The 22781-nt window shown below is 42.9% G+C and overlaps 1 protein-coding gene across 1 annotated transcript in view; it reads right to left on the reverse strand.

The window, feature by feature from the left end:
- Positions 1 to 11858, reverse strand: part of nt5e (5'-nucleotidase, ecto (CD73)) — a 32954-nt gene extending 21096 nt beyond the window's left edge. The window contains exons 1-3 of the mRNA XM_069196576.1: positions 11201 to 11858; positions 9106 to 9328; positions 8227 to 8415 (exon numbers count right to left, since the gene is read on the reverse strand). Coding sequence (XP_069052677.1) covers positions 8227 to 8415; positions 9106 to 9328; positions 11201 to 11551 — 763 coding nt within the window. The 5' untranslated portion in view covers positions 11552 to 11858. The remainder of the gene's footprint in view (positions 1 to 8226; positions 8416 to 9105; positions 9329 to 11200) is intronic.
- Positions 11859 to 22781: the final 10923 nt, after the last annotated feature.

The raw sequence follows: 22781 nt of genomic DNA on the forward strand, positions 1-22781 counted from the left end.
ATTCCCCAACCAGACAGTGACACAGCTGGTCAAGGAGCTCTCAGCGGTAAAATTATTTCTGTTGTGTGGTGCTCTGAAATATCACAGATAAGATATATCACACCCTCTCATGATAACAGGGCTTCTAGGAAATATCCTACAGTAAACATTACCTATCAAAAACACAAGAACAGCCACATCTTATTTTCTGCAGCGCATTTTCATGGGCGACAGCTTGTCTGGTGGTCATGTCATCAGTGCTTAGAGTGTTAGTGCTGTAGATTGGAAGGGAACATGGTAACGTAATCTTTTTGTTTACCAAACATGTTTTTTCAGTGGTTTTAAAATACTGGATACAGCACACGTTTAATGATTTGCAATATTCTCAGAGAACAGAGAATGTTGCAAGCTTTGTTGCTTCACTAGGTTGTCTGTTTCTCCAGATTAGGGAGTTTCCCCCTTTGTTGTTTTAACCTAAAGTACTTAAACTAAAGTAATGACGAGAGCATGATGGAAACAGTTTTGTGGTTGAAGAAATAACCACAGACAGGAACAGGGTCAATTCTATATAGTTATGGGAATGATGTAAGACAGGGAAGAATGATCCCCACGCATGTTTTCATGGAAACGTGCATGGTGCAGCTTTTAAACAATTTCAGTCAAACCACGTCTGGTCATATGTCTTGCTGTATCAGGTGACACGTGGTTTATTGTGCTGGGCAGGGTAATTCGATTTTCTTGTCTTTACAGCAAAAACAACACAAGAACTGTATGCAAAGCTAATTGTTTCTTTAAGTCTGCTTGACATCAAAAACACGCAAGAAACAACACTCCTCCCTAACAGATGTGTCTCAAGTCAAGTTAAAACACTTGGAAGCCTTTCACATGTTGCAGGTAATCCTGCTTATTACGTTTCTCCTGGTCTTCTAGCATTTTGTTAGCGATCAATATCAACTGTTAAGCAAAACCTAAAAAAATACAGCACACTACACCAGGTATTAACTTCAATCTCCCCTTTCCCTTAGTATTACTAACATCCTCTGACATTTTTGCTTTACCACACTCTGAAGGTAGAACATAATAACCTGATAAGAATGGTCTTTATTCTCTACTCTTCAGATACACAAAGCATTTTTCATTCCTCACATAAACACCCACTATGCTATAGACAGTGTTAAAGAACTGTGTGATTTGCCTGCCTAGTTGAAAAATGCTATACTAGTAACAGCCAGTAACAGTTTTGACATAAGAACACACTTATGAACTAATATAGTTATAAATAAACTATTCATAAACTACTAAACACATTAAAAACTAGTAACAGTTTTAATATAAGAACACAAGAACAGTTATTAACAGGAGGAAGCCATTCAGTCTATGCGGCTCGTGCACTGGTTAGTATTTATTTGAGTCGAGGATCTTGTTCAGATGTCTCTCGAATGAAGCTGGGGTATCGGCTTCAATAACATGGATTGGTAGCTAGCTTCATACTCTCACAAATCTCTGGGTAAGGAAGAGCCTCCTTTTTCAATTTTATATGCAGTTCCACATAGGGGTGGGCGGTATAACCAGTATAGATAGTAAACTGTGCCACGATATGAATCAGATTTTGATGTTTACAGATTGCGCCGCCAGCATCGTCGCAAAACGGGGTTGGGAAATCTTTACTATTGACCCGTCACAGTTTCAAATTCTGCCCTTTTTTTAACTCCAATTATATAATTCTGAAAATGTTCATCTTGCTGATATTTGGAAATCTGATAGGTTCAGAATCATTGATCTTCGGTGGTTCAGACGTCCGGGTTATCTGAGGTCATTGCGGCCAATAAAAACAGGCGGGCGTCCTCTTCCATTTTGCGTGAAAACAAACGCACGTGTTCGGTACGGCCGTCTGCAAACACACATACGCGGAGAAATGGAGAGAGGCACCGTTAGCGAGACGGGAACAAGCGACTAAACTGTTGAAAAGGAGGGTGCTTCATCGGTTGTTGGGAAATGGTTTGAAATTAAAAAGTCGTACCACGAGGAGAAAACGGTTATCTGCTAACGAGGTCGGGCGACGATTTTAGCCAGAGGCATTAATACAAGCAACCTCTTCTAAGATCACTTTGTTGGCCATGTACAATTTCTTGCATTAGGAATTTAGTCTTTTTCACATACCCCAAGACACACAGACAGGAAGAGAAGCTTGGGGTCAGAGAGCAGGGTCAGCCATTTATATGGTGCTCCTGGAGCAGCTGGGGTTAAGGGCCTTGCTCAGGAGCCCAACAGACAATGATGAGAGGGCCTACAGGGAGGAGGTCAATCTCCTTACAACGTGGTGTGATGACAACAACCTCACCCTCAACGCCAGCAAAACCAAGGAGCTGATCGTTGATTTCAGGAAACTGCAAACCGGACATGCATCTCCTTACAATGTGGTGTGATGACAACAACCTCACCCTCAACGCCAGCAAAACCAAGGAGCTGATCGTTGATTTCAGGAAACTGCAAACCGGACATTCCTGGTTTCAATGTGTGTTTGGGTTTTTGGTAAGAAAGAAGGCACTGTGAGGTTCAGATCGTAGGTTAGACGTGAGGTGAGAGTGAGAGAGGCTGTGAGTTTAATAGTTTGATAGTGCGGGGGTAAAAACTGTCTCTGAGTCTGGTAGTCGGAGGTAAAAACATGCATACCATACATGTCAAAAGCTCACTCTCCATAATTTCTATCCCTTCATTTCATTCTGTTGATGCATGTTTTTGCACATAACCTGTTACCTTTTTGCTGTTTTGCACATTGCCTGTTGTTGTTTTTGCACATTGCCTGTTGTCTCTGTCTTTCTTTTGTTATACAATTGTGTTGTTGTTGTTGTTGTTGTTTTTTCTTTGTACTACTTATGTCTGAGAGCTAGCTAAATAGCATTTTGTTATACCATATACCTGTATATGAGTATAATAACAATAAACTTGAGCTTGGTTCCTCTGCCGGCTGTGGGATACAAACTGGCAACCTTCCTGGTGGAAGCACGGATCATTAGCCAGAGAGCCACCGCACCTAAGGGCTTAGAGATGAAACATGTACGCGAGAATGAGGAAAGTATGAGAATACGCCCCGAATCAAGATCTAGTGTTGGTGTGAAAAGAAAAGCCACAATGCAGACATTGCTGCCTGAGTCATTACCTAGTCGTTGTCCTTATGACAAGAAAAGCCAGTGGTGGAGGGACATTACACACGCCATAACGGTGTACCTGTTGTGATGGAAAGTTACTGAGAAAAAGTGCTTTATCCTAAAAATGTTGTTTACGGGCAGAGCTGTGTTGCAGAAGCAGCTGGATTCTCAGAACAAAGTGCGATAGCACCCAGCTCATCAAGGGCATGGGACGTTTTAATAATGTTTATCTCTGCTGCTTGAAAAAGGGAGTATGAGAAACTATTTGTATAACTGCTCTTCTTTGCGTAAAGCAAAAACCTATAAGGAATGGAAAATGACTGCTTCGCCTGTCCTTGAAGTGTTGCATCAGCTTAAAAAACATATAAAATAAGGGCTCTCCCTGCTTGGTTTGGAATCAACCTTCACTTCTCTGCACAGACAGGTGATTGCAATATGAATAAAGACCTTACTGAGTGAATGAGATCACCTCTCCTAGCTCTTCTTTGATATAATTCCACGACACTGTGTAAGGACATGGTGCCCATCCCAAACCACTGAGAGAGATGGCTGTAAGCCAAATCGCAAATTTTTCCATTAAGCAGCTGTTTGAATAGTTGAGGAGGTATTACTTTAATACTTGAATATTTTTAAAACTTATTTTATTTTGTTTTAAGAAGCATTACATATTTAAGTTTAAAATAATTTTATTTGAAGTATTACATATTTACTTAGTTAATTCATGTTCATAAGTTAATTGCATTGTTTCAGTTCTGCAAAAAAAATGTTATTTAAATGTTTGACTTCTACTTTAGTTCAATGTGAAATATCAAAAATACTAAAGGAACAACACGGTAGCTAACCAACAGTTAATAATAACCTACTAGTTAACTCTACCCAATACAAACTTACTATCCAAGTCTTGTACTCCTTTTAAAGCATGTTCTATTGAAATTATGAGAAAAAATCTATATCGTGATATATATCGTTACCGTTCAAAATTAAAATTATACCGTGATAAAAATTTTAAGCCATATCGCCCAGTCCTAGTTCCACATAGTTTTCACTTGCTCTCTTTGGTTCATTTTTCACTGCTCATTCTGAATCCACTACGTTAACTTTGCCTCTCGAGGATTTTGATACAGTATTTATTATTATTATTATTATTATTATTATTGGCAGACATTCTGTCCTGTTGTAAATGTCTCTAGCTCGCATTCCTGACGAACCAAACAGCTGGCTGGCAGATTCCCCGCTTGGTAGGTTGCAAACCTACTCTGCCCTCTATCAGTTTTTATTTATTTCTCTTCTCCTTTCTTCTGCTGTTGCAAACACTGATTGGGAGAACTCTTACTGTCATAAGAACAGAAGAGTTCAACAAAGATAACTCTACCCTGGTTAGTAGTTTGTAGTTCACTTACCCCAGGATCACATCCAGCTCTTTCTTAAACAAAGCCAGGATATCGGCTTCAAAAACTTGGTTGGGAGCTTGTTCAAGTCTCCTCCAGCCCTTTGGATAAATACGCATCTACTGCTATAGGTTTTAAATGCACTTCTACTGTAACTCATAAGAATCAATTCAAAGAAATGCTAGACAAAGGGTTCAAGGTGCAAGTCAGTATATTTGCAATAAAAAATGGCAAAGTTTGCGTCAGAGACTAATATTGAACCAAATGGTTGTAACATCAGAGAAAATTTCTTCTGTAAAATGTGCCTCTTGGCAAATGAAATATCTGGGTATACCATCATAGTGCGACAGAAAAACACTTTTCTAAAAAAAAAACACAATAGTCCTGAAACATACTGTAACGCTACAGGGTTCAGGCAGGCACCCTTGGCGTTGCCGCTTACAGTCGGCCCCACACCGTCAGGGACGCGAACCTGAGCCGCTGGTGTCACTCAACAGGGACTCAGCTTGTTGAGCTAAAGGGAGATCTCCCCCCAGCCCAGCGGCTGTGGTCCTGCTGTCACAGGGAAGGGCGGTGACGTCACCTGCTCTGGTAAGCCGGCTCTTACACAGTGCCTGTCCCCCGTAAGCGTTACGCTCTCCCCCGCTTAACTCGCCGTCCCTGCCGAAGGGCTATCCCATCCCGCTTCTGACACCAATGTAACGCCACGGGGTTCAGGTGGGCACCCTCACCTGCTGCCACATCAGGTCGGCCCTCCAGCGCCGGGGATCTCTCTTTAGCTCACCAAGCTGGGTCCCTGTTGAATGACGCCGGAGGCCCGGGTTCGCGTCCCCCACGGTGCGGGGCCGACCTGTGTAGGCAGCAGGCAAGGACGCCCACCTGAACCCCGTTGCGTTACAATACTAAATAAAATAAAACTGAACAGTTAGAGAAAATTAGTAGTGCCAATTGTTGTTAGAAGTTAACAGATGTTTGCTTTTGAAAAAAAAATGGTACTGCAAAAACTAAATCTCTAAATTTCCAGTGGTGACTATCTTACAACAGCTTTAAGATTATAAAATTAAACACAGCATTTAGAAGGCACGTCTTCAACCACAAAATCCTCAACATTTCCAGTGAACCATATGCCTGTGTTAGCCCATTTACGCCAGCCTATTTAATGCTGCTTCACACTCTCCGCTGTGCTCAGTATTAGGGTTTTTCCTGGCTAGAGCTACTCCGATTCTCGTTAATACTAACTACTTGGTTTTTGGTTTCCTTCTCCGTCTACGTCTCCTGGTTTCGGTTTTGCTACTTTAGTTCTTGTTCTGGTTTCGACTCTCGGCTTCCTCACAGCTTATGGCTGCGCCTTTGGTTTTTGTACTTTTGCGCCGGCTAGTTTATCTTCGGCTTTCGGACCTCCGATTGTTCTTTCAATTACGCCTTTGGAGATCGCCCTGGTTTTCTGCACAGGGTCCTCACCACTATTTCCTAACAGCCTGTCAGTTTCAAAATTAGTGTCTTCTCAAAACGCATAATTGAAAAAATTGTCCCATTTTAAGATGACATTCTTTAAGAACAAAAGATATTGGTGGTAATGCAAACATTGAAACAATCTTAGATCAACTCTCAGTCATCCCAGTACACTCTTATCCCAGCTGTTTAACTTGCCATTCATATGCTATTTTTCAAGACATTTTACAATAGTTCTCCTCTATAAATACGTGATTAGCTATAGTTCTGTACAAGCTTTATATATAAAGGCAATTCCAAGTCTTTACTTCAAAGCTAATACTGTCACACATTCAGACTGATATACAATCCGATATGCTGCACACAATGGGATGTGTTTAAGGACACATCGAAGGATACTGCAGTGTCGCAGTATATTTCTTGGTGAGTGGACTCAATAATTCCTACCAAAAGTGGTATTGGTAACTGGGATATTTCCCAATAAACTTGGAGTAACCAGGAGCCTCAATCGAGTACTCCTAGAAAAAGAAACTTGTTTCTTTCTCAAGGGGACACAGAGCTCAGGACAGTAGAACAGAAAAAGATGAAAGGGGAGATCAGTACAAGAATAAAATAGAGAATACCAGTGCTATGGGTGATACCAGGAAGGCAGGGCAGTGCATTAAATCATCGGTCAGTTTATCTCAGAAATGTAATGGCAATACCAAACCTGTGTTTAATGGCATGGATGAGCAACACCTGGGAAATGATATACATATATTTATTATCCATTTTGAATTGAAACCCACAATACTGTTTTCACAGTATCCAAAGAGTGTATTAAAACTACATTCCAGTTCTAATGTAGTTAACACACACCACTCCTGAAGTGCAAAGTGAAGTGAAGTGCACCTGGGTGAGGTACAGATGCCATGATGTGCCATCAGCCACACTGCTGTCAAGCCCCACACTCTCCCTCGCCAACGCCGTTACATTCCCAAACCCACTGTTTCACCATCTCATTCCCAACATCACATTCCCACAGGCACCAGATTCCACAGATTCTCACTCCTGGACCAATTGTCCAACCACGTCCCTCTCCCTTCGGTATTTAAAGTTCCCTCACGCACCAGCCCATGCTCACTATTGAGAAGCCTCCCGTAGTATTCTCTTGTGTGCGTTTCAACCCTTTTGACTGATCTCCTGGTTCCTAATCTTTGCTCCTGCCTTTTTCGACCACTCTCTTTTTCGGATTGTCTTTCTCGGATCTCCCTGGTTACCGGACTCATTGCTTCTCCGATCGACCAAGCCCCTGGATTATGTGTTTCAGATTATTGTCCCTGTGCTGCTCCACATTCTGCAGGATTCATGGTTACGCATAAGGATCCTTCTATTCTACCTATCGGTTCCCTGACAACTACATTTCACATCAGGTAGAGAAGAGAGAAATTACTTCGCCAGTTGAATTAAAGGGAAAAATGTAGATAGGACAGATTGTGCTAGCTCAGACTGGAGTTTACCCAGGGCTCCGAGCTTAAGACACTGGTACAAACATAGCCACTGAACATACTCAGGGTCACAACTTAAATGTCTCATCTGAAGAATGGCATCTTTGAAGAATGGCACATCTTTGAAGAAGTGGCACCTAATGCTACTATACATTGTTTGTAGAAATCCTGGACCAGAGGGAAGACTGGGACACATTAGTCCAACTACATTTGTTACATCAGCAGATTGAAAAACTCCCTTCCCTGTATTGACCACATGATTCTGGGATCCGACATGTTCGGGTGAGATCTTGCATTGAATGCTGTCAATGTGAGCATATGTATTTTCTATTCTATCCTTGGGAATGCTCTCTTTCATCAGTAATTATCAGTCAGTAATTAGTCTCAGTAGTCAGTAATTACATCAGAAATTATAAAAGGTAATCTTAAATCTGTCATTCTCATGACATTTGCAGAATTAGCTGTAGCTGCTTAACCACGGTGACAGAGTAGTTTAACTTGGATTTCAACCTAGAATGTGTGTGCATCAGGTCTGTTGCCCTGGTTAAAGGCCTTACCTAGATGAGTCATTACACAGTACTGTTAAACTCAGTGAGCCTGTCTGCATGTAAGAACTGGTCTCTAATTCATCACTTACTGTGTTACTGGTCTTTGTTTTTGCATCAGGAGAAATATCGACATTTATGTGAACCTGAACCTTTTGGTTTCTGTAAAAGAACTAGAAAATGCCAACCAAGAAAACCGAAACGAAAAGTGGAATGCGGACCATACCTGTGTACAGGAATGTGTTTGTGTGTCCCCCAACAACCACGTCGATCCCCTTCACTTTCTTGGCGATCATTTTGTCCGTCTCAAATCCAGAATGCCCCAGAGCGATGATTTTATTAATTCCCAGTGTTGTTAACTTGTCCACCTGTACTTGCAGGGCTTGAATTTCATCTTCAAAAACTAAATGGGGACCTTCGGGAACAGACACAAATATAAAACTTCACTTTTCCTGAACAGTTAGCTTTGTCATCTCTGAAGAAGCAGATAGCAATTAAAATAATATCTTTTTTTCATATCTTTTTGTAAAAAGAGATTCCTCTCACTGTTCTACTTAATGTTCGACATTGGTTTTTGTAACAAAGCCACCAAGGGCCAACTTTAGAAGTTTCTCAATTTAACATTAACAAATAACTTCAATACATACCTTAAAACTCCCACATGCAACACTTTTTTTATATGCAGGACTTTTCAGACTTAATGCAAACTTTAAGTATTTCTTTTTCTGAAGTTTGCCTTTTCCCTAACGACTCAATACCAAATGGGGTTACAAAATTTAGTGTAACGTATGCTACAGTACGTCACATATCTCATGGCTAATGTATTAGTCCTATGTTTGCTGTACCCCTTCACTACATGGCAGACTGATACCCTGTTCACTCCCCATTCTTCATTTTTAGAAAATAAAATGCACTAATTGCAGTAACAGCAACATCACATGTAGTAAGCACTGTACTGGAAGGCACAATGGCAATGATCTGTTCTGCTGGTGTAAACAAAACTGGATGGAACAACCCACAAAGGACTGTGTTTAGGTAAACATTCTGTCATTCTGTCTAATGGGCTCACAACAACTACAAAAGAAATGAATGAATTCATGTTTACCTGGTTGCGACAATGCTGGTGTTTCCTTTGAGGTATATCCCACAATTGCCACTTTTTCAGACTCAACATTAAGTATCACATAGGGCAAGTAATATCCACTTATTTTTGAAGCTAACGTTGCATCTGGCTGAATATTAGCACTCAATACTTTGCAGGTCACATTCTTCAGAAAAGGGTCGATTAATCCTTCTGGTCCATTGTCAAATTCATGGTTTCCCAAAGCCTAACAGTTAATTGGAAGAGCAAGAACAACAACAATAAAAACTTCATAACAATAATCTCATACCTCGGCTTTCTTAATATAGGATCTACAGGTTGAAAATAACAGATTATTTGAAATGTGCAATTTTAAACAAAGTTAATGAATTCTTAAATCAATGCATCAAACTTCACCCTCATTTGCACTTAATTCATATAGATTACAGGTGCTTAAATGCCCAATCCCCAGTTGTACAGTTTTGGAAATGGATTATACTCCAGGCCACGGCATTTTTATCACAGGACATTAAAAAGAAAGCACAGAAATTTGCTCCCAAAACTGCTGCCAAAAGTTAATTTACCAATATAAGAGAAAACTGGTAAACTGAAAAAAATCTTGGAGCAGGTTCTGGGAAAGTCAGCTCTCCAGTTAAAACTCAAACAGCACTGCCCTTTCCATGATTTCCCAGAGGGTCTTTCTCATTGCTCCCATCTGTAAACGCATTTGTATAAATCTACCCACGCTCTTTATACTGTATACACTGGAATAGAGTAGTAATCTCCTCCAGCACATGACCTGACTCATGTTTCCCACCTATGGGAGCCAGACCTCTCACCCCAAAAGCAGCACAGGCACCAGTGGAAACTCACACTGGAGAAGGCTCAGATGTAAACACAGAGCGGTCGACTTGCAGATGTAACCATTTCTAACCAGTTCCGATCCCGCAAATCCCCGAGTTCTGATCGGCTCAGAAATTCACAGGCGTCCCAGCATCTCGTGTAAGGGCACGTGCTCACCGTCCACAGTGTGGGACGGAGCGCGAGCCGGACCCCTGCAGCTCCCGCACAGTCAGTGTCTGTGTCTCACAGAGACCACAGCGCGACTCTCATTATGGGTTTTTTCTATGCACAAATTAGATATTACAATACAGGGTATATTCACACTTACTTATGGAAGCCTGTAAAGCAACAAGGGAATAAACATAAACAAAAATAACTGCCTAAAAGATAGTTATTTTACTGCAATACCTTTTGACCTTTTACATGTAACAATATTTTTCATTCGGCAACCACAGTTCTATTTCACTTGAGCAGCGCGTCACTCAGAATCATCTTCAGCACCGGTACAGGAGTCCTCATAAAATGTCCTGTCGTGATTATCTACAGCAGTTCAAAGCTCAGCTGTTTTTTTTTAATGATAATCTTCTGCTGTTGTCTAGACATCTTCTTTTGTTGTGTTTAGAGGTAGATTTCGCAAAACCATACATTTTGCATAATTAGCTTTCGGCAGCGTAGCTGTGTTCTAACATCTTGTTATTTTTTCAGTTTTAAGACTGATTTAAGAGCAGAAAACAGACCGAAGCGTCTCGTCGCTAAAGGTATATTGACTTTATAAGAGTTTGTGTTTAGATGTTTCTCTCTTTCTCGGGCTCTTTCTTTAGCTGCAATCCGCTAACTTAGTTTTGTACAAGTCCACATTTGTGTCCTTTAAATACATCAAAATAAAACAGTATATTAATTTTGATCAGCTTCTGTTCTTAGTATTCAGGTCTGTAAAATCGTTCACAGCAGAAAAAGCACATACAGCACATTAAAATGCCCTAAAACCCAGTAAGACGCATGGAAAAGTCTGATTTAAAATGCAGTACAATTAAATTTTATTCATTCCACTATCAGTCTCAGAGAGACTAGTATTCACTACACTGCCTTCCTGGTTGTCATTTTTACTTTCTATGATTCAACTAATTTGACTACTGATACTATAAATGCTGAAAACTGGTGATGATGCAAACAGCTTTGTGGTATCCTTACGCATTAAAATAGTCATAATATACTCAGTATTTTATTTTTCTCACAAAAAAAGCGTTATGAAATGTGGAAGGCTTAACTTTCTCACCATCGCATCGTATTTCAGCAAGTTCATAAAATGAGCCGCTTCTGCTCCTTTGTAGAAGTTGAACCACACGGTGCCCTGATACTGGTCGCCTGCATCCAGCAGCAGCACGTTCTGCCCCGTGTTCCTGATCTCGGCGATTTTGGTAAAGCGTCGGGCCACCCCAGCATAGCACTTTCGCCGGTCGCCGGTACAAGCCCCCGAGTCCACGCTCGTCTCCTCCACCCTGGCGTGCACGTCGTTGGTGTGAAGCAGGGTGAGCTCGAACCCAGCCACGGCGCGCAGGCAGCCGGCTGCGGCCAGGAAAACGCAAACTAAAGGGGCAAACCGCCGCTGTCCTGCCGACTTTCCCATCCCAGTGCTAGTAATCGGGCATTTCGCGCAGAATGGACGCACTATGAGTCGTCGACTTTAAAAACCAAACCGGCTGCGCAAAAAGTAGGCGTCGGCAGAGAAAAAGGGGCCGCGGGACGCGCGGGTTTACCGGGTGCTCTCTCTTAAGCGCTGTGAATGACAAGTCGAAATAGCTGCGTCGAGCCTGTAAAAGCAGTACGAAGGTCGTTGCTTTTAAATACCACAGGGACATAGAAATGTGGTCAAGTGTTAAAACACTCGTGTGCATCACTCGGAACACGCGCGCGCGTGACACTATAAATGCAGGCGTCTGCACAGCGCACGCGACTTCCTAGTGTTTTTAAAGTTAATGCGTCATGTGTCAGGACTCCCCTGTCGGACCGTGTAACTCCCCAAAATTACATCTGGGGCAAACATTATAAATCATTGTAATTGCTTAGGTATATGTAAACAACGCCAGTAGAGAATTCCTTCTCCCACACATAGTTCTAAAGTAATAATAATAATTAATAATAATTGCTTACACTTATATAGCGCTTTTCTGGACACTCCACTCAAAGCGCTTTACAGGTAATGGGGACTCCCCTCCACCACCACCAATGTGCAGCATCCACCTGGATGATGCGACGGCAGCCATAGTGCGCCAGAACGCTCACCACACATCAGCTATCAGTGGGGAGGAGAGCAGAGTAATGTAGCCAATTCATAGAGGGGGATTATTAGGAGGCCATGATGGGGTAAAGGCCAGGGGGGAAATTTGGCCAGGACACCGGGGTTACACCCCTACTCTTTTCGAGAAGCGCCCTGGGATTTTTACGTCTCATCCGAAGGACGGCGCCTGTTTACAGTATAGTGTCCCCGTCACTATACTGGGGCATTAGGACCCACATGGACCGCAGGGTGAGCGCCCCCTGCTGGCCCCACTAACACCTCTTCCAGCAGCAACCTTAGTTTTTCCCAGGAGGTCTCCCATCCAGGTACTGACCAGGCTCACACCTGCTTAGCTTCAGTGGGTTGCCAGTTGTGAGTTGCAAGGTGATATGGCTGCTGGCTAGTAGCCATAGTAGTGTTCCAGAGGGTTTGACGGACGTGAGTTAATATTCAGTATATCATAGCGTCCTCGAAATATGTTTAGATAATAAGGCTTTTAATTATTTAGGACTTGTAGAACTTTGATAACGAGTAGGACCAAAAAAGATGCGTAATCTTTGATTTTTCTCATTTCAATTTTATCCTGAGAAAGTACTTTATGAAATTTACGACAGAATATTTTTTTCCTCACAGTTTTCTACCAAAAATCACTCAAGAAAGAGGTTGTAACCATTGACTGGAAAATTGCTAAAGTAGCACCCATCCAAAAACAGGAAGACAGAACTGAATGTAGCAATTATAGACCAAGTCTTACTTCTGTCACATCTAAAGTTACAGAAGCAAGAAGAAGTAAGATGAATTCGAAAAGATTTAGAAGAAATTCAGGAATGGGCAGATTCTTTTTAACGTTGACAAGTGCAGCCTTTTCATGCAAATATGAGAAACATAGTGTCACAGTGAGGTGACCCCTCAAACAAGAATTATTACCTGCCTCCTATACCACTACGCCACCTAGCAGTAATAATAACAACATCACTTTATTAACCCTTTACAATTTTTCACATTAGGAATTATCTTTTCACATACCCCAGCTTGCTCTCCATGAGACAAACAGGGAGAGAAGCTGGGGGTCAGACATTGTACAGCACCCCTGGAGCAGCTGGGGTGAAGGGCCTTGCTCAGGAGCCCAACAGACTAGGACTCCTCTGCCAGCTGCAGGATTTGAACCAGTAACCTACAGCCACAGGGGTAGATCCTTAGCCACAGAGCCACCGCTCCACACACACAGCCCAGCAACAATACAAACAGGGTGCTAGGCCCCCCTCTACTTAACCATAGCTTCTGTTCATCCCAGAATCCCAAATGCGCACACAGACCAGCAACAAGCAAGTATCATACAAGTGCCCTGTTTATTTTCTAAGTACATCAACATTTGCTATCACCCCACAACATAAAGAAAACAGCATTTGCAGCAATGAAAGGGGCTTCCAAGGGTTATATTAAATTCCTGAGGGTCATCTGTCCTTTTAGGTGATGAGGAGAGGGCGTTAGAAAGTCTTGGTGTTACAGAGAAGGACAACTACGCACAGAAAGAGTCCAATTTCCCCAGTCTCCATTTGGGCTATATCAGGAGTCCTCCTTGAAGCTGCACTATGTTCCCCTTGATTCAGATTAACTCACCTGGCCAGTTGCTTTGCTCCTTTCCTCCAAGTATCAAACATCTCTGCGCAGTGCCTCCATTCCTCTGCCAATGACTCCCTTAGTCTGCAGGTCCTGGGCCAGTCTCCCCTCGCAGTCCCGCCTGTCTCCTGTCGTGGGGCTCAGGAGGAGAGAGCGCTCCCTCTGTTCGGGCTCAGATCTTTTGATCCCTTCTGGAAGCCACCCCCCCGAGGGGCTTTCCCATTGTCTCTGTCAGTGGTGAGTGTGCCCAGGACGTTACCAGGAGGGAGCTTGGTCTGATCACATTTACACCCTACACACACCGATAGACAAACACGTCCACCAAAAACACAAAGGAAAAATTTTTGCCTGCTTTGTCGATTTCAAAAAAGCATTTGACTCGATTTGGCATGAGAGATTGTTTTATAAACTACTCCAAAGTGGCATAGGGGGCAAAGTGTACGACATAATTAAATCAATGTATTCAGAGAGCAAATGTGCAGTGAAAATTGGAAACAAAAGGACTAAATTCTTCACCCAAGGCCGCGGGGTGAGACAGGGCTGCAGCCTGAGCCCAACACTGTTCAATATCTATATCAATGAATTAGCAGGAATGTTGGAGCAGTCTGCAGCTCCTGGTCTTACACTACACGACACAGAAATCAAGTTCCTGCTCTACGCAGATGACCTGGTCCTGCTGTCGCCCACAGAACAGGGGCTGCAGCAGAACCTGGCACTGCTGGAGCAGTACTGTCAGACCTGGGCACTGACAGTCAATCTGGACAAGACCAGAGTCATGGTTTTCCAGAAGAAAGCCAGACCTCAGGGAAACAGGTACAAATTCACACTGAACAACAACACATTGGAGCACACATCCAGCTACACATATCTCGGTCTCACCATCAGCTCTTCCGGGAGTTTTGACCTGGCAGTGAAGGCACTGAGGGAGAAGGCACTCAGGGCTTTCTACGCAATAAGAAGGAGGCTCTTCAACATCAACCCACCAACAAGAATCTGGCTCCAAATATTTGAAAGTGTAATCCAACCCATTGCCCTATACGGCAGTGAAGTTTGGGGTCCACTCACAGACCAGGATTACACCCAATGGGACAAACACCCCACAGAAACTCTGCACATGGAGATCTGTAGAATCATCCTCCGTGTGCAGAGAAAAACTCCTAACAACGGGTGCAGGGCCGAATTAGGCCAGTACCCACTATTGATAAACATACAGAAAAGAATATTAAAGTATTGGCTACACCTAAAAAACAGTGACCAAAATTCCTACCACCACAAAGCCCTGCTGAGCCAAGAGCTGAGCCCAAAACAGAGCCCCCTGAGCCAGCTGGTCCTGAGGCTCACCGACCTGAGCCACACCAACACTAACCAGCCTCAGGACAGCACTGCTAGAGCACCACAACCCAGACTCAACCACATCACAGCACAGATCAAACAGCAATATCTCACACACTGGGACACACACACACAAACACAACATAAACTGGAATGCTACAGAACCTTAAACAGACAATACACACTAGCTGAATATTTGACCAAAATAAAAAATAACAAACAGAAACAGACCCTGACGAAGTACAGGCTCAGTGACCACAACCTGGCCATAGAAACTGGGTGACACAGGCAGACCTGGCTGCCCAGAGAGGACAGGCTGTGCTCCCACTGCCAGCAGGGAGAAATAGAGACAGAGGTGCACTTCCTACTGCACTGTGACAGATACTCTGGGATTAGAGAAACATTCTTCCCGAAATTCAGAAATCTAATCCCAGAGTTCCCACACCTGCCAAAACCACAACAGGTCCCAATCCTACTGGGAGAGGGAGGAGGGAACTCAGTTGATCTGGCAGCCCAGTATGTGATCTCCTGTCACAGCCTGAGGAACAGTGAGTCCGTCTCCCAATAATGCTCCAGCCGCCTACAGTATATGTCGATATTATATAATATGTCTTTGTTGTAAATGTCTGTAACATGTCTGTAGATTTTATTTTACTTCTATTTTTTGTTTTGTTCTATGTTAATTTTATTATTTTTATTTGCTTTGGCAACACTGATTGTACCCATCGGTCATGCTAATAAAGCACCTTGAATTGAATTGAATTGCTTGGGCTGTCTGAGAACTGGGAGTCCTTAGGTGTGATGGGCACTTATCTTCCCTTGCTTTACTGTTCCCACCTTCCGCCCCTGGTCTGCTTCAAACTGGCTCAGCAACCCCTCACATCTCCGTGATTACGAATTACTAATGAACTAAATACGCACCTAATTACTTCCTGTCTGGCAACCTGGGTGTAAAAAAATGTTACTAATTGTTCCCCGACCCACTGTCTGCGTTAGAAAACCATTGATACCATCCTGGCCATCGACACAACTGAATTAATCACAGCCTGTTACTGCTTCAACGGCCCACATCCTGCGACAGTAGCACAGACAATAAACACACAGAAGAGTGGGAATGGAAGAGAATGGAGTCTTTTATTAAATACAACAGTGTAAATTCATTATTCAAGGCTTTTTTCCAAAATAATGTTTATTTCACAAAAAAAACATCTCACAATCAGTACACACTCTAATAAAACATTAAACTAACCAGCCAGCAGCTGTATCACCCTGCAGCTCACAACTGGAAATCCACTGAAGCTCAGCAAGTGTGAGCCTGGTCAGTACCTGGATGTGAGACCTCCTGGGAAAAACTAAGGTTGCTGCTGGAAGAGGTGTTAGTGGGGCCAACAGGGGGCACTCACCCTGTGGTCTGTGTGGGTCCTAATGCCCCAGTATAGTGATGGGGACACTATACTGTAAAAAACACACCATCCTTTGGATGAGACGTAAAACCGAGGTCCTGACTCTCTGTGGTCATTAAAAATCCCAGGGCGTCTCTCGAAAAGAGTAGGGGTGTAACCCCGGCATCCTGGCCGGATTTCCCATTGGCCCTTACCAATCATGGCCTCCTAATAATCCCCATCTTGAATTGGCTTCATGACTCTGTTCTCCTCCCCACTGAGAGCTGGTGTGTGGTGAGCGTACTGGTGCACTATGGCTGCTGTCACATCATCCAGGTGGGGCTGCACACTGGTGGTGGTGGAGCGGAGTCCCCATTACCTGTAAAGCGCTTTGAGTGGAGTGTCCAGAAAATCACTATATAAGTGTAAGGAATAATAATAAATAATAACCAATGAAAAACCTTCTCAGTCAGGTGATTGTCCTTTAATTATCAGAGCAAGTGGAGGCTTGGGCTGGATTTGCACAAGAAACATTTTGTTTTTTCTATCAAAATAAACTATTTCACAGAAAACATCTCACAATAAGTATATGTTCTAGTAATATATTACACTCTAAGCAATTAAAAAGTCTTAAATTGGGTGATTGTTCTCTGTCAATCAATCAGAGCAAGTGGATGATCAGCCCAAACTTGCACAATGAAAGAGTCCCTCCAAGCCCTACCCCTTGCTTTTGGCCATGCCATTTCCCTGTCCTGGCTCTGAAACTGCAGAGAAGGAGCTCAGTGAACAGGGATTTGCACTTTAGTCCTTGTACAGGGCCTGTAGTCTATTCCAGCACCCCCTCACAGTCCCTTTTTATTCAAGTTGCTCTCACCTGCCAGCAGCAAAAATGGGTGACAGAAGCCACGCAGGTCAGGGTGGGAACCTGAGTTCACAGACCTGGATGGGGAAACATGGGACAGTCCCAAGTGTACACTCACATACCATGTACACAAACCAGTGTCCTTTCCCTCCCCGAGTTCTTTGAGTTAGAAATTTCCCTGCTAGTTCCCCACTATCCCAGACAAGTTCCCATCCATCCCAGCTTGCTTTCCTGGAGCTGACATCACCAGCCCCACGACTTGTCTGCTTGGTGCCCCATCACTGCCTTGGTGAGGGTGCTACACTGCCTTCCCCAACAGTCAGGCGTCCCGGTGACTCTGAACAGCCCCTCGAGGATATAGTTGCAGTCCAAGAGCGTCTGAGGGGGTCAACAAGTGCGCTTGCTCCTCCTGAGGATGGGCAGTACCATGTTCTTCTCTCCCCTGCCTGGCTGCCCTGGCTTGCCACCGTCTTCGCAGACCACGGGTGGAGCCAGCTCTCTCCTGGGATGATAGGGATCATGTCTGTCCCTGTGGAGCATCACCACACGACCCCCTGGGTCTCCAACCAGACCTGGTAGCACACTTCACCCACTGAGTCCAACACCTCACAGGGGCCCTCCCACTGTTGGAGACAGTTTTGGGGTGAGCCCTTTCCACCGCCGGGGGCTGTACACCCAAAAAAGGTCCCCAGGACTGTACATGGGTCCCTGGCAGTGGGTGTCATAATGGCACTTCTGATGTGCGTCAGCCCGGATGAAAGTGTGCACACAGTCCATGCATTGCTGGAGCTGCCTGATGTACTCCGGGCCAGCTGGGGAGGAAAGGCTGTCTCCTGGTGGTGTCCCGAATGCCAGGTCCACTGGGGGGGGTGAATTTCTCTCTACAGCATCAAGGAGGTTGGTGCACACCTCGTGGACCTGTGGGTAGCTGTCCTGTGGGCCCATGGTACCGTGGCAGTCGTTGGTCCCAGTTCCGCTGGTTCTGAGACGCAAGAATAGCCAGCGGGGCAAAGAGAGTGCAGGGAGAAGAGTTTCAGCAGGTTTGTGGAGTTAATGCATGTTTTCTGAACTGGTGAATGTGTAGAAATCAAGAATACAGCCAATTGATATGCAAAAAAAAACCCCAACAGGTTTGACTTCTTATTCACTTCATCAGCTAAATGAAGTCATTAAAAGGTGTGGAAAGGAATAAAACCTAGAAGATAATGCACCTCTTGAAAATGGCCTACCTATGTTCTAGGCAATGTGAGGAAGCAGTAAACAACTTAAACAGCATGTTTTATCTGGTACAAGAGATGCTGGCTAGGTCACTTGGCCTCTTGTGAGTACTCTCTGTCAAAGACTGGCATATAATCTAGGCTACAGTCCAGGCTTTCTGGGACAGGCTCCAGGGTGCCATGACCCCTGCCTGGAATGTGGCTTTTGGATAATGGAAGGATGGAGGCCTGGATTGAGGATGCCTGGATATCACGCTGCCTCCGTATTGGAAATGAAAATACACCATTTTGGTTGCCGAGCCTTCTTTCCTTGCTCACTCTCTCGCCTCAATGTGCCCAATCCCACCTCCTCTGATCTCGATCCTGCTACACCATATCTTCTCTCCGGCTTGCACCGTCTCTCACACCTGAATAAGGCTCAGCAGCTGAATCGCCGAGCTCCTCCTTTCTATTTCTCAGTGTGGAATTCACCTCCACTTGTTCCTTCCCGGCCAGCACCCACCGAACATCTTGTTTTAATTTCCCATAAATAGTCTCAGCTGTCCGGATCCCAGTGTTAATAAAACCAGAAGGCTCTGAATAATGCACTACCCCTCCCATTTTAACAGAGATGATAAAGTAATAGTTCCAACTTGATGGGGCAGAAGCCAAATGTTGCAATGCTTAACGATGTCATGGAAGAAAGGTGTTAGCAATTATGAATGCTGAAAATAAGGACCCCGTGCAGGGCTCAGGGAGGCGTATTCCCCGAGTAGTAATAGGAAATCCAAATAGAAAAGGCTCCCCCCCCCCCAAAAAAAAAGATACACAAGTCCTCATATCCAAAATCCAAAGGGCAGGCGATAGTCAAGACCAGGTAGAGACAATACAGAAACGTGGTCAGAATCGAGCGAGAGTCAGGAAGTAAGGAAGAGGACAAGCTTGAGAAGGAGGATACGCGCACTAGGGAGTTCCAGAGAGAATCCGAAAGAGTGAACGATGGTGAGGGAAAAGAGGAGGGTCGGAGTAGTGACGGGAGTGACAGGCGATAGGAAGGTCAGTGGCGGCGTGAGCGTCTGTTGAAGTGGGTGCGCGTGGGAATGTGACGCGTCTGCGAGAGCGTGCGGAATGCGTGACAAAAGGAGCCTCAGCGGGGAATGTTATTCATGTAATAACTCTATTCATATAATTCTTTATGTTCATATCGGAATAAACATGAAGTGAAAGCAAAAGAGGGAAGCAATTGAATCCAATTTGACACTTGTCAAATTTAAAGATTTCAGATTTGGTTTGATTTAAAAATTCAGTTATGTCAGAGCCTATAATCAATACTGTATGTAACTTAAAGCTAATGACAGATACAAGTATAAGTTCTTAATAGGTTTTGTTTTTTTTTTACTATACTATATCCTTAAAATTAAATATTGACATAATCTTCTTCATTTTCGTATCAATTCTCCATTTTATTGCTTCATGATCTTCTGGAACACAGTTTTTAATAATTAAGGAAAAGAAAAGTGTTGGATGCCCGGAGAAGGTATTCATTAGGTTCTCAAAGTAAGAGGAAGAAGTTAATCTCCAATTAGATCAAGCATAGAGCTAGTCACATGTTGCAATGCACAGAAGGCATAAAGCCACAGTTTCATTTGAAACTGGCAGGCTTCAAAATTAACATTACATGAATGCATTTGGATGGTACAGATGTAAAGTTGACATGGTGCTTTAAGTAGACATAATAATTCATCATTTGTTTATTGTAACATGAATGCTAATTCTGTGAAATATGCAGTGCAATACAAGCACACGTTTGTTAGTTATGCAAGGCTATCAGAAAAGATGAAGCGCTGCCAACCTCAACTGATCAAGGCGCTCTGCTGAGAGCTGTGGAGTTAGGCCACATTTTGCAAATGCAAAAGCTTTTATGTTGTAACAGGATGTTTTTCACATTTTCCCAGTTAGCTAGTTTAAAGAAAAACTGGGGGTAAGGAGTAACTGTCATCGTGAAAGAAAACTGCATGATCCATGCCCATATACAGTACCCCACAGATGTGACTAGAAAAATGTGCAATTTAATGTAGAATTGTTAGACTTTATTGAATAAATCTCTCCCTCTCTCTCAATTTCTCTCTTGTTTTATCTGTGTCTGATCATTTTCCTCGAGGGGAAGTACAAGACGGGAGCTGATCTTGCACTAACAGGAAAAGAGATTTTTTCAGAACTGAAATTCAAAACTGACAAAAGTTCCCAAAAAACACTAGTGAAGCTCTTCACATTTCTGTTTGCCTTCTTCCCCTTTATGAAGTTTTCTGCAGTACTAAATTTGGCAAACCAAATCACCCACTAGTCTAGACTAGAGTCACCCACTATTACCATGTAAGGTCATTTTTCTAACTTAAGTCAATTCTTTTCCTTTGAGCAATCTACTGACTTTATCATTTGCTACTGGATAATTGCTATCATTGCTTTGGAGTAACGCCTTTGGAGAATCACAAAGCTGCAAGAGGTGTTTCTAAAGGACATGATAAAGTTATGGTAACAGCACTTAACAAGAGTCCAATGTCCTTCTAATGTAGGTAGTGTGAATCTTACAAAGCTATGCTTCATGCCTCAGCTGTTCTATGAAACAGTCTCTGCTGAATACTGTTGTTCGGAAGTAGTTAATAACAGTGGCTAACAACCAAAGGTGTTGCTTCACTGATCTTGCCTGTGAGAGAGGGAAGTTGATATGACCAATATGAGTCTACATCTGTCATACTCTTGAAAAAAAATACAACTGTTGTGTCTAATATGTCCTATTTAGATAATTTTGGTCCACCTGAATATTGTAACCTTTTTTTACCTGAATTTCTGTTTGTGTAAAACAGAAGAGGTGTTCATATTTTGGAGGACTACTTTCTTTGATAGAAATATAACTTAAAATCTGGAAAACTGGAGATTTATTGGAGAATAAATTTTAGAGGTACTGCAGTGGGACGTAGGAATCCCAACAGGTCACTCTATAACTATGTGAAATCTATCCAATTTGAACTACTGCAATATTTTCAAAATCTGTCATTTATATCAGAATGAGAAGCAAGCAGAGACCAAGGAATTAGCAAGAAACAAGACTCGCATTTGATTAATAATTCAGTTCTGATGTTATATAGTTGTCAAATTGCTGATACAGTATATAGAAGTTGTGTTGATTTATTAGATTCATACCGTACAATTATCATTTTCATACATTTTTCAGGAATGCAGAGTGAGATGCATTCATAGTATCATGTGGTAAAACTAAAAAATACGTTATTTTTCCCATTCATGCCAAGGAAAACCTTGCTCCTTGAATGTACACCAAGTATAATATTTTTAGTGGCACACAATTCACATTGTGCTCTTCGGGAGACCAGCGTCCACCTCGATTCTGGTGTTCATCTTCTGACTTGTCCCTCCAGGCAAGTAGCCCAGATACCACGACTGTTTCTGCAGTCTTGACAGCTCACAAAGGGATACATGTACAGCACTGCTGTGGATTCTATTAGATCCACACTTCAAATTCTGCATAATTCTTCATGAGTTGCTGGTTTGGACTACTGCCTTGACACCGCTTGAGGAGCAGGCCCTCCATTCAAGTAATACATGAGAAACCGAATCTGTCTTTCCTTTGCTGCACAGAAGAATCCACTTTTGTAACACAGTAGAAATCTGTTCAATAAACCTGGCATGAGCCAATCAACTGATTGGGGAGTATAGAATAATTACAGTGTACTCACAGCCTGGGTCTACAAGCTTAGATTTTGAAACCTTGCTGAACTGTACTGGTATATTATGTACAAGGTAAGTATAATACATACTTAGCCCCGGTGGTCACAGCTCAGAAATGTAGGAGACTGAGGAAGAGGAAGACATTTGGGTTTTATATATTAGAAACATAAATTTTAGTAAGTCTGGTTGACTACTTCATTTTTGCCTGGACAACTCATTGCACTAAATGCAAGGTAGTGACATGTCAAAAAATAAATAAACAATATGTACATATGTATGCACATGTACATATGGCAATACATTACTCTACTCTACTGCATACAGTATGAGCTCAAAAAGAAGTTATGATTCACAGTTTTATGCTTAGTAATGGATATTTGTCCTTTAATTTGTGGCAAAAGTAGATCTGCTTTTTCGTGCTCTAAGTCCTGGCATTTGATGTG

The sequence above is a fragment of the Lepisosteus oculatus genome, chromosome 2 (assembly GCF_040954835.1).
Source record: "Lepisosteus oculatus isolate fLepOcu1 chromosome 2, fLepOcu1.hap2, whole genome shotgun sequence".
NCBI lineage: Eukaryota > Metazoa > Chordata > Actinopteri > Semionotiformes > Lepisosteidae > Lepisosteus > Lepisosteus oculatus.